At 38.3% G+C, this 13301-nt stretch overlaps 1 protein-coding gene across 6 annotated transcripts in view; it reads left to right on the top strand.

The window, feature by feature from the left end:
* KIF1B (kinesin family member 1B) overlaps positions 1–13301 on the top strand; it is a 139869-nt gene that overhangs the window by 33853 nt on the left and 92715 nt on the right. For all 6 annotated transcript variants that reach the window (XM_037165653.2, XM_053660343.1, XM_037165652.2 and 3 more), the window contains exons 3-8: positions 1790–1866; positions 2617–2796; positions 8410–8475; positions 10237–10415; positions 10918–11029; positions 12681–12758. In XM_037165653.2, coding sequence (XP_037021548.2) covers positions 1790–1866; positions 2617–2796; positions 8410–8475; positions 10237–10415; positions 10918–11029; positions 12681–12758 — 692 coding nt within the window. The remainder of the gene's footprint in view (positions 1–1789; positions 1867–2616; positions 2797–8409; positions 8476–10236; positions 10416–10917; positions 11030–12680; positions 12759–13301) is intronic.

The raw sequence follows: 13301 nt of genomic DNA, 5'->3' as shown, positions 1-13301 counted from the left end.
GATTTATAAAAGCATATTTTCTAGAGGTTAGAGGTATTTGTGTTAATCATGTTTTTGAGTGGCGAAGGCTACTTCAGAGGTCATGTTCTATATCTCCTCCCATCTCATTATTGTTCTTATTGCTGAGCCACTGAAACCTGGAATCCGGTTCATGCAGTATGACATTGACTTCCGTTTTCTTGGTGGAGTTTGTATGTCGTCTCTCGTGTGTTAGGAACTGTAATCCTCAAGTTCCTAGTTTTAAATGGGTAAGAAGAGTTTTAAACAATGCCTGCAGTATAATTTTAGGGAGGTTGTCATGTATGTGCACACACACACACACCTGTGCATATTCATAAAGATGCATTAGTGGCAATGGCTGCATATAGGGAATAAACAATTAAGTGTCTTAACTCAGAGTGTGGGCTCTGAAGCCAAACTTTTCCAAGTTCGAATCCTAGATCGTCACCAGTGAGTTCTGTAGTCTTGGTTAAGTTCTTTAAACCTCTTTGTGATGGTTTGTCTGTCAACTGGGGATCATAAAACATCTACCTTAGTGAGTGGTTGGGGGGATTAAATAGGTTAGTATACAGAAAGTACTTTACAGTGTGTGGAGTAAGTGTTCCATGAATGTTGGCTATTACTTAAATCTTTTTGTAGTATCTTTTGGTTAGAAACATTCTTCTTTGCTTAGGCTACCATTTGTGTGTGAGCAGATGTTCTTTCTAGAACCATGTCTCCTTGTCACATGATTATGAGCAGTGTGAGCCTTATTAACATTCTGTCAGCATTTGAGGTTGGAACGTAAGAGTGCGGCCGGCCGTACCCAGCCGAATCCAGCAAGAGAGAGAACTAAGCACCATGGCAACTGTTGCTATTTGTGTCCTGAGCAGCAGCTGCTCTGGATAGATTTATTTTTTAATCCTGATCTCACTGACACCCTGGGTTGTGGCCCTGTCTTAGCGAAGTGGATTGGTTGGGATGTCTGGTCTTTGAGGAGATTTCATGAACACATGTTATAAGGATGCTATTCTGTGTGAAATATGAGAACCAAAGCTTTATGTGTATGAGAAAGGGAGAGGGGCTAAGCCTCAGCATTCAGTCAGTCTCCGAAGTGTGCTGTGACTGGGTTAATCACACGAGAAAGCACTGTTAACAGGGCAGTGAGACTTCATGCTTTTCAGTCAGAAAGTAATTTTACTATTGTAGCATTCTACAGAAGACTTAGTGGTCTGCGATTCCACTGTATACACTCATATACACAAATGTACACACATGTATATCATAATTTATGTTACTAGTTATCAGCTGTGGATTTCAGAAGTAAGACTATCTTTCCAGTAAATGCTTCATTACCAAATACTTTTCTGAAGTAGATAAGAGCTTTAAAAAGAGTTTGTTTCAAATAGTGGTTAGATTGATCCAGTAATTTAGTAATTTTTATTTTTGATGTGTTGAAATATTTGAAGCCTTATGAAGCAACTTGAAATAATAATATGGCCCATTTCCAAATTTTGGCTACTGTCACTTCAGGTTCCGTCATAAAATATGTAATGGTCACCTGCTGTGAACCAGCCTCTGTTCTGGATCCTGGTGACACTTAGTGAATATTGCTGGTCTGATTCTTTTCAGATTGTATATGTAGACCATTTATTTAAAATGTGATTATTTTTGGTTTTGATTGCCCTATTTAGAGTCAGTGGTATGAATTTAGATTTGGATGTTTGGAATTTACCATCATTAACATCACAGTGAACTAAAGAACATGTAACTAAGTGACTCATAAAATCAAAACATTTTCATCCTCTAGGTATTGTTAACCCAAAGAACCCAAAGGAAGCTCCGAAGTCCTTCAGCTTCGACTACTCCTACTGGTCTCACACCTCGGTGAGTGTACTTGTCGTGCAGCGTAGGGGAACTATATGGTATTTGAAGGGTTTGGGGACGTGTTTTGAAAGAGCCTGCAGGTCCAACAAGGAAATCAGAGGTTACTGACATCTAGGAAAATTGAGAGTGGGCTCTTTGCAGTACCCTTACTAATCTTTCTGGCCTCTCAACCTAAACCAGAGTTCGCCTCTGCATTTCTTTGTTGGGCGGGGTTTTTTTCTTCCTTTTTTCCCCCTCTAATTTTTGTTGGAATAAGAGGTGTTTTGAACTATTAACAAAGCCTAATTGGCATGGGAAGGGTCTAGACAAGGGAGTGGGAACATTTTTTTTACCGAAAGCTGTGATTATTAAAATATAACCGCATACCAGTAGCAAGTTCAAAAAGTATCTTTATATGTGCACTTGACATTTGACATCTTAGTCCCATTTTCCTCTTAGGAAAACTTTCTTGGAACTGCCTATGCATGAAAGAGTGATTCTTATAAGGTTATGGAAAATGAAATGTAATCATAGTCGATAATTTCATGTAGATATTTTTATGTATATCCAAAGTGGATAATGGATCACGCTAATAGAATGTGTGTGTGTAAAGTAAGAAAAATCAACTATGTATAGGGGGTACTTTAAAAATGTATCATATATTTTAGGTGACCATTCTGAAATACTTGAATTTATTATAGATGTAATCTAATAAACACAGGAAAGAATATGAATAAAGTGTCGTTTTTTTCCTCCTTTCAATCTTTATAGCCTGAAGATCCCTGTTTTGCATCTCAAAGCCGTGTGTACAATGACATTGGAAAGGAAATGCTCTTGCACGCCTTTGAGGGATATAATGTCTGTATTTTTGCCTATGGGCAGACTGGTGCTGGGAAATCTTACACAATGATGGGTAAACAAGAAGAAGGCCAGGCTGGCATCATTCCACAGGTAAGAAACAAACAACGAAAAACCTCTGTTCATCATCACCCTGAGTCTTCAGTGACTTTAACAGTTATTTTTATTTAATAAACATTCATTCAGGGACTGTGATAACCCATACAAAGTAAATCACTTGTCTCCTTCCCTCAGAGGAACTAACAGTCTATTGGAAGAGACCGACATGTATACATGCACTGTGAGTTGCAAAGTTGATGTTCTGTAAAGGCTGTGCTGTGTATCCAGTGTTATGTTATTTTACCTTTTGAACAGTGTTACCAGCTTCTTCTAGATCTGTAGTAAGTAACAGCAGGCTGGGGACACCTAGTGAACATTGTCTGATTTTTAAGTTCTGTATACAGATCACCTCAAGAATGGGATTTTTTTCCCCCTTACCCTAGGACATTTTTTTCATTGCTTTTTAGAGAGGGAAGGGGAGAGAGAAACAGAAACATCGATTGTTTGCCTTTTTGTAATTATGCAATAGTTCTTCCATAGTTAAAGTTGCACCCCAACTGGGGATTGACTGTAACCTGGGTGTGTGCCCTGACTGGGAATCAAACCTGTGACCTTTTCGTTTATGGGATGATGCTCCAACCAACTGGGCGACACTGGCCAGGGCTATTTTGATTTTTTTGATTGCCCATATTTAGAGATACTTTCCTTTTGTATTAGTTTAATACTATTGTTTTGAGCTTGAACAGCTTGAGATTTCTTTTTTCAAGAGCAGTTTGTCTTTTGATTTTGTACGTTTTGAGAATGGAGAGGAGTTGTGATGTAGTTATTTAGAAGAAACTTATTTTTAAGTAACAGGAATGTGCCCTGGCTGGTGTGGCTCAGTGGATTGAGCGCGGACCTGTGAACCGAGTGGTTGCCGGTTTGATTCCTTGTTGGGGCACATGCCTGGGTTTCAGGCTGATTATATGTCTGTCTCTCTCGCACATTGGTGTTTTTCTCCCTCTCTTCCTCCCCTGCCCACTCCCCCTCCCTGAAAATAAATAAATAAATAAATAAATAAATAAATAAATAAATAAATAAATAAATAAATAAAAAAAAAGTAAATAACAGGAAAGTGGTCTGCTTATATTAATGATATTTAGAATTAGTATTAAAGAGGCTTTTTTGTGCTATAGGCCTAGTGTGACCATTTCTATATTTTGGGAATAAAATACATAAGGGAGCAATAGCTACTTTTTCTAATGGATTATTAGACTATAATTTTGAATTCAACTATATAATTAAAATGATTACTTATTAACTAAGATTACAAAATTTTTAGAAAATATCAAACATACTAGCATATATAATTTTTCTTTAAAAAATATGTGGCTGGCTCTGGCTGTTGTGGCTCAGTGAACTGAGCACTGGACTGTGAACCAAAGGGTTGTAGTTCGATTCCCACTCAGGGCACATGCCTGGGTTGCAGGCCAGGACCCCAGTAGAAGGTGCATGAGAGGCCACCACACAGTGATATTTCTCTCTCTCTCTTTCTCTCTCCCTTCCCCCTCTAAAAATAAGTAAATAAAATCTTTAAAAAATTATTATTAAAAAATATATATGTCTGTGTTAAGACATATGGAATGGGGCAAGAGTAGGTTTACACTGCTTCATACAGAAAATAATGCAATAATTAGACTTCCAGCCAAGATGGAGGCGTAGGGTAGACACACTGTGCCTCCTCGCACAACTAAAAGAAGGACAACAACAAATTTAAAAACAAAAAGTAACCAGAACTGAAAGAAAATTGAACTGTATAGAAGTTCGACAGCCAAGTAGTTAAAGAAGAAACATTCATTTAGACTGGTAGGAGGGTCAGAGATGGGCAGCTGAGATAGAGAGGACTCGCAGCAAGGCAGCAGCTGGCAGACTGGGCGGTCCCACATTCGTGTGCTGATAAACCAGGAGGAACAACTGGAGTGAGACAGACCAGGCAATCCAGGGTTCCAGCAGGGAAATAAAGCCTGAGGTCTCTTACTGAAAACACCTATGGATGTTGAGGTGGCAGCGGGAGGAACTCGCAGCCTCAGAGGAGAGTTCATTGGAGAGACCAACAGGATCGTACACAGGCCCACCCACCTGGAATCAGCACCAGAAGGGCCCAGTTGTAGTTAGCAGGGGAAGTGACTGAAAATCGGCAGAGGGCAGAGCAAGAGCCATTGTTCCCTCTTGAACCCCTCCCCCACATACAGTGTCACAGTGCAGCAAGGTGGGTTGCCCTGCCCTGGCAAGTACCTAAGGCTCCACCTCTTATACTGTGACAGGCATGCAGAGACACAAAAAAGATGGCCCAAACAAAAGAACAGATCAGAGCTCCAGAAAAAATACAACTGAGCAGCGAAGAGGTAGCCAACCTATCAGATGCACAGTTCAAAACACTGGTAATCAGGATGCTCACTGAATTGGTTGAGTTCAGTTGCAAATTAGATGAAAAAATGAAGGCTACACTAAGTGAAATGAAGGAAAATGTATAGGGAACCAATAGTGATGGTAAGGAACCTGGGACTCAAATCAATGGAGTGGACCAGAAGGAAGAAAGGAACATCCAGTCAGAAAAGAATGAAGAAATAAGAATTCATAAAAATGAGGGGAGGCTTAGGAACCTCCAGGACACCTCTAAACGTTCCAACATCTGAATTATAGGGGTACCAGAAGGGGAGAGGAAGAGCAAAAAGTAGAAAACTTATTTGAACAAATAATAAAGGAGAACTTCCCCAATTTGGCAAAGGAAATAGATTTCCAGGAAGTCCAGGAAGCTCAGAGAGTCCCAAAGAAGATGGACCCAAGAAGGAACACACCAAGGCACATCATAATTACATTACCCAAGATTAAAAAGAAGGAGAGAATCTTAAAAGCAGCAAGAGATAAGGAGACAGTTACCTACAAAGGAGTTCCCATCAGACTTCCAGCTCATTTCTCAAAAGTGACCTTAGAGGCAAGAAGGGGCTGGAAAAAAATATTCCAAGTCATGAAGTCCAAAGACCTACATCCAAGATTGCTCTATCCAGCAAAACTTTCATTTAGAATAGAAGGGCAAATAAAGTGCTTCTCAGATAAGGTCAAGTTCAAGGAGTTCATCATCACCAAGCCCTTATTATATGAAATGTTAAAGGGATTTATCTAAGAAAAAGAAGATAAAAAACATGTACACTAAAATGACAGCAAACTCACAGTTATTAATAACCACGCCTAGCCCTGGCTGGTATAGCTCAGTGGATTGAGCGCGGGCCCGTGAACCAGAGGATTACACTTCAATTTCCAGTCAGGGCACATGCCTGGGTTGCAAGCCACTTCTCAGCAGGGGAACCCACGAGAGGCAACCATTCATTGATATTCTCTCCCTCTCTCCTTGCCTTCCCCTCTAAAGATAAATAAATAATGTCTTAAAAAAAATAACCACACCTGAAACAAAAACAAACTAAGCAAACAACTAAAACAGGAACAGAACCACAGAAATGGACATCACATGGAGGCTTATCAACAGGGGAGTAGAAGGAGGAGAGATGGGGAGAAAGGTACAGAGAATAAGTAGCATAGACGGTAGGTAGAAAATAGATAGGGGGGAGGGTTAAGAATAGTATGGGAAATGTAGAAGCCAAAGAATTTGTAAGTATGACACATGGACATGAACTAAAGGGAGGGAATGGGAGTGGGAGGGGATGTGCAGGGTGGAGGGGTTTGTAGGGGGGAAATGGGACAACTGTAATAGCATAATCAGTAAAATATATTTAAAATATAATAATAAAGAAAACAATGCAATAATTAATAAAGAATAAGTCATACAAGAATAAACTATTTTACGTATTCACAACTGTGAACCTGCTTTTGCCCCGTCTCGCATATTTGGGGTTGTCCTCTGTATATAGGAACAACAATAGTTAAAATACTAATATATAAAGGATTCTGAAGCACTCCCCCTGTGCCACACACAGGTCTGAGTGCTTTAAAGATAGTTGCTCATCTAATCCTCCTCATGTGACCCTAATAGGTAAGTGCTGTTGTTACCCTCATTTTGCATGTGAGGGAACAGGCACAGAGGTCATGTCAGTTGCCCAAGTGGCAGAGCCAGAATCCTATGCAGGCAAGATAGTTCTAGCGTCTCTGCTTTTACTAAGCAGTAGTTTTTGAGCAACAAAATAATTGTGGATTATGCCAAGTTATACTAAATAGTCATTTATTTTATCCCATTACTACACTTAGTTTCTCCTTCCTTTTCTTTAATTTGTTACTGGAATTCTTGTATAATTACCTACATATCTTTCCTGGTATCTCTTTTCTGGCAGAATTTTAGTTTAAATTTTTTTTTTAGATTTTATTTATTTTGTTTTTTAGAGAGGGGAAGGGAGAGAGAAAGGGAGAGAAACAACTGTGTGTAGTTGCCTCTCGCATGCCCCCTACTGGGGACCTGGCCTGCAACCCAGGCATGTGCCCTAGACTGGGAATTGAACCAGCGACCCTTTGATTCACAGACTAGCAGTCATCCACTGAGCCACACCAACTAGGGCTCCTTTCTGGTAAAGCTTTAGAATATTTTATTTTAATACAAAAGCCTAGCATTTTAAAGTGGTTATTATTTAGAAATTGCCATTTATAATCAATTTTAAATTCTATTTAGACTTCAAGAGAATCACAAATAAATAATTTTCTGAATATATTGATTGCCTTAATACTAATATATAGCAAATGAAAATTCAATAGATTTTTATTATTTTTCAAATATCACATTTTAAGTAAATTCAGGGGATAGGGACAATGAAATTTTATAATTTTTCTCATCTAGAAAAATTAATGTTTCCTGTTAGAAATGGCACTGTGTAAATGTGACTGGTATCAGTTAGTGTGTTGGGCATCATCCTGTAAACCAAAAGGTTGCCAGTTCAATTCCCAGTCAAGGCACATGCCTGGGTTGCGGACCAGGTCCCAGTTGGGGTCGTGTGAGAGGCAACCAATCAATGTTTCTCTGGACATTGATGTTTCTCTCCCTTTTTTTCTCCCTCCCTTTCCCTCTCATTAAAAATAAAGAAATGAAATCTTAAGAAAAAAATGTCACTGTGTAGTGGACTAGCCTTTCACAACAGGTATGGGGTCTTAGGACAGGGAGAAGTAAACAGGAAGTTTTAGAGTCAAAATGATTCTTGAAAATACCTTCATTTACTCCCTCCAAATTATGTATTCTCTCTCTGTATTATGTATGTATAAATTTATAATGTACATAGTAACTGACAATATATAGTAATAAAATTTATATATCCTAATAAGTAGGTACAAAATATAGTTTAATAGTAGTTTTACTGCTACAATAGTAATACTGATGGTAGAGTCACAGTTACTCTAGTGTAGTATGAAGAGAAGAATTCAGATGGATTAATGATAGAACACTGTAAAAGACATAACTTCTTTCCCTAGTGTGGCTTTCTTTCTAAGAAAATACTGTCGGATGCTATCGTTGAGGGATTATATAGATAAAAAGTATTTAAAACCATTCTTTTATTTCACTCAAAGAATTTACCTTTGTTGTTGATGCCATTCATATTTTGAGAAATATAGAGAAAAAGGCATATTCTCAATTTGTTTAGCAGTCCTGGGTAACTTACGGCTTCTCTGATACATGCTATTCTGTTTTTGTAGTTATGTGAAGAGCTGTTTGAAAAAATCAACGACAACTGTAATGAAGAAATGTCCTACTCTGTAGAGGTGAGTACACCTGCCAGTTAAAACCAGAGGCCTCCCTACTCCATTGCCACAGATGTTGCTCTTCAGTGACTCTAAATTATGACTGTGCTACAGATTGCTTAACCACTCCCCCAGTTTTGTGCTTTTAGGCTATTTCTAAGTTTTGGTTATAATGAATAATGTTGTGATTAAATCCTTATTCATAAGTCTGACTTTAATTTTATTTATTTCCTTTGATGTATGTTGGTTGTCAAACAATATATTTGAATTTTTTTAAAAAGCCCCATTAGGTGGGTGTAAGCACTCATCTGTCTTTGCTAACATTTAGTACTTTTGTTTTTAAATGTTTGCCAATTTGGTGAGGGAAAATTTCTCACTCTTATTTAAACTTGATTTTTTTAATTATTAGTGTGGTTGAACATCTTGTAAATGATACCATGTCAGTTTACCTGTTGGGATTGCAGTGTTTTTCTTATTCATTTGTGTGAACTCTTTCCCATTAATACTATTAATTATGTTTTTATAGGCATACATTTTGCAAACATAGTTAATCAAATCTCTCCTTCCTCCCTGGCCTTCATAGTTACTTATATCTTGGAAAGTTATTCTCTATCTATTGTATAGCCCAGCTCTTTTAAGAAGAGGCTTACAGCCTGACCAGTGTGGCCCAGTTGTTTGGTTATCATCCTGCAAAGTGAATGGTTGATGGTTTGATTCCCAGTCAGGGCACACGACTGGGTTGCAGGATTGGTCCCCGGTCTGGGCATGTATGAGAGGCAGTCAGTCAATGTGTCTCTCTTTCTCTTTCCCTAACCCTCTCTAGATTGATTCATTGGTTGATTGATAGATAAATAGATAAAACTTTAAAAAAAGAAATTGCTATTTCTTTAAAAAGATTTATAGAATCACTTCATATATATATATTATTTGATAAACAATTCTCCTTTTTTTGTATGTGCTTTATGAAGTTATTTTACACACTTCCCCATTTTTGGTATTTAATTTCATAGTCACTAATAGTATTAAAGTGTTCTGACCCTACATATCTGTGGGCAACTATGTTTTGATAAAGAGCAAAAAACATACAATGGAGAAAGGAAAGTCTTGTCAATAAATGGTGTTGGGAAAACAGGAAAGTGAAGTGAATGATAGCCTAACACATGCATCTCCATGATAGGAATGGTCCTGCTGACAGGAGAATCCTGGCGTGTTTACTAGACTGGCCGAGGCTTCTTCCTCTGTAAGACTTGGATGGTGTAGGCCACACACTCAGGTTCTGTGCTGACCAGCCATTACCTCTCTGGTAGACACGTTTTTTTGTCATAATAAGTCATATTGTGGTCAGTCTTAAAGTATTAGAGTTGTCAGTCTCTTGTCTTAACTGCTGTGGAATATTGATATTGTTCCTTGATTTTGACACTACTTGAAATCTTGTTCCCTAGCTTTAGAGTAAGCTCTCTGTAATTCCCAATTATTAGGAACAGTATACATTTAAAAGTACTGACAACTGTTAGGCTGCTATTAACAATGGTATTTTTTTCTGCCTGAGACAGGTAGAGGCACTGCGGATTGAGATAGCCTGTTGACCTCCTTGTCTGTCCTCAGTGATATCTGTGATATCTGTGCATACTGTTCATAGAGTAAAAGGGACTGGAACTATGGCATTTCACTTAGTAAAGGTGGCCGATCTCTAATTATAGAGCTTTTAATAAAAGTTGTAAAAAAATCTTAATGTAGAGATTTTTTTCCCTAAGTCCTAATTCACTAATAATTTATTTCAAGGTGAGCTACATGGAAATTTACTGTGAAAGAGTTCGAGATTTGCTGAATCCAAAAAACAAGGGTAATTTACGTGTACGTGAGCACCCACTTCTTGGCCCATATGTTGAGGACCTGTCAAAGTTGGCAGTTACTTCCTACACAGACATTGCTGACCTCATGGATGCTGGGAACAAAGCCAGGTATGGCTGGAGGTCTTTGGCACGCTGGAGGTCAATGCCATTGTGGAGTCCTCTGATCCTTTGGCTGTGCGGCTGTCAGCGTACTCAGTATCTGCTCATCAAAACAATGCACTGCTGAGACGCACGGAACTTTGGTTAAGTTTTACCGTTAAGTCATGGTCATGGTAAAATGTTGCTTATCACATGCCTGTGGTAGTAGTTGATTCTGGAATAAATGAGTGCCTAATAAAGAATAAAGATTAAATGCCTTGGTGGTTACTAAAGGGACAGCTGGAGGATGAAAAATGATTCTGTGGGGGTATCTTTGGGGTTGGAGAGTTGGAGGGTAAATCGATTGACTCGTTTATGAATAAAGTGGATTGAGAGCAGTTTGTGTGAAGGTCTCGCAGTCTGTGAATAAAGGTTGTTGGTTGTTATTGTGCCTGTAACGTGGAGCTTGCTGTTCCTTTTAACTTCTATCTATAAATTCCTTTGTTACATGGTCACCTTTATGTTTATTCAGGACAGTGGCAGCTACCAACATGAATGAAACAAGTAGCCGTTCCCACGCTGTGTTTACAATTGTTTTCACCCAGAAGAAACATGATACTGAGACCAACCTTTCCACTGAGAAGGTAAGAGAACTTTAGTCTCTGGGCTTGAGTTGTGTAGAATGGGGATTTTCAGAAGTCCCTCTTGCTACCCTCTACCCTCTGCATTTTGTGGAGGGGATTTTTACTTAATGGAGGGTATTTTATACCTTCTGTTTATCAGTTTTATTCCACTCTAAATCAGTTTTGAGCATGGGTCCTAAGTGAAATTGCAAAAGAGAAAATAAGGTTAAGAAAAAACAATCCAAGACTTGGGCTCTTAAAAGCGTCTCTGTGCAAGAGAGCTCATTGACCAGAACTGTAGGAAGAAGTCTCTCCTTTCCTCTATTGGACTGGAACCTCTTAATTACTTTACTGACTTTTTTGCTGTGTGTATTTTGTTTTTTTGATTTCTGCTAATGTTATTGTGGGATTAAATGTTTAAGTAAGCCATGAAGCAGACAAGATGTGTTTTATTCTTAGTGAGTAATGCACAGCAGTTCTGATGTTGTTCAAATACTTTGCTTGTTAATTCCTCGTTTTCTACAATGGTTAAATATTGTAGCTGTTGGGGTTCAATTGCTTGTTTTAGACTCTGGCTCTGCCACTTTTCAGCAGTGTTACCTTGGGCAAGGTAACTTAACGTCTTTGTGCCTCAGTTTCCCAACCTCATAGGATTATTAAGAGGGTTAAGTTTTAATATAGGGTAAGTGCATATAATAGACCTTGACACAAAGTAACCACTTAATAAATGTTCATTTAATTGTCATTATTGTTAATAATAAATTTATGTTGAATTCTAATCTGCCTATATGCCTAAGTAACATACAACTGGATTTTTAAACCTGAATCGTTACCAGTAGATCTGTTGTACTGGTAGTTATAGGAGATCCTTCAAACATGACTTATTCATCTTATAACTGGAAGTTTGTACTTTTTGATTCCCTTAGCTCATTTTTATCTACTTTCCTCAGACACCACCCCCCCTCGCCCCTGCCGAACTTCCTGTCTCTGGCAGTCACCCATCTGTTCTCTGTGTCTATGATTCCGCCCCCCAAGATTCCACATATAAATGAGATCATATGGTATTTCTCTTTCTCTATCTGACTTAATTAACCTAACATAATGTCCTCAGGGGCTATGTTTTTGCATATGGTAAGATTTCATTCTTTTTTATGACTGGATAATATTCCATTTTATATATGTACCACATTTTCTTTATTTATTCATTCACTAATGGGTACATAGGTTGTTTCCATACCTTGGCTCTTGTAAATAATGCTGCAGTGAATATTGGAGTTGCATATGTCCTTTTGAGTTAGTGGTATTTTGTTTTGTTTTTTGGATAAATATCCATTCCTGGACTTTCTGGATCATATGGTAGTTCTATTTTTAGCTTTTTGAGGAACTTCCATACTGTTTTCAATAGTGGCTACAGAGTTTTACATGTTTTTATGACATATCATCGTAAATATGTTTGTCCTAACATTACTTCTTTTGAACCAAGGTAATTGCTATGAATTTTGTACGTGTTCTTTAAATTGACAAAAAGTATATGTTGTCTTTGTCTTCTTATGTCATATATGAGAGTCCTAATCAATATTTTTAGTCTTCTCCACACCTTAGTCTTTTAATTTCATGTCTGTGTCTGTCATGCTTATTTTGGAATTACCCGAACGATACTGTTCTTTACCAGGTCAGTAAAATCAGCCTGGTGGATCTAGCAGGAAGCGAACGAGCTGATTCAACTGGTGCCAAAGGGACTCGACTAAAGGTATTTACTTTGCACAGAGCTACAGATAGCTTAGTCAGTAATTGTTCTGTAACACAGGCCAACCAGCTATGGCCAGTAGCCATATCTGGTACACTGCCTGCTTTTGTAAATAAAGTTTTAGTAGGACACAACTGCATCTGTTTGTTTGTGTATTATCTGTGGCTGCTTTCATATGGCCCACAAAACCTTTACAGAAAAATTCTGCTGACTTCTGATTTATAACTTCAAAGAAAGGATAAGTTATAGAACATATTCTTCAAGGAGGGCTTCATGGTCCAGGTGAGAGTTGAATGTCTTTAGAGGAACAGGCAGAGTTTGGCTAGATGAAAGAGCCAGTAACAGGGAGAGGACACACAAGATCCAGGTGGGGGAAGAAGCATGGACTCCTCCAGAGACGTGCTTCATGAGAGCAGGGAGTTCATGTAGTGAATCGTGGAAAGAAGACTACATCTGTGAGTTTTTGGAGCATAAACATCTCAATGATACTTTGGGACTGTGCATTAGGCACGTGGTCCTAGCATGTTATCAAGTGGAGAGAAGGGC

This window comes from Artibeus jamaicensis, unplaced genomic scaffold, assembly GCF_021234435.1.
Source record: "Artibeus jamaicensis isolate MK-2021 breed Jamaican fruit bat unplaced genomic scaffold, CSHL_Jam_final scaffold_847, whole genome shotgun sequence".
Classification (NCBI taxonomy): domain Eukaryota; kingdom Metazoa; phylum Chordata; class Mammalia; order Chiroptera; family Phyllostomidae; genus Artibeus; species Artibeus jamaicensis.
Note: the sequence above shows the minus strand (reverse complement) of the source record. Positions and strands in the feature narration are given on the sequence as shown.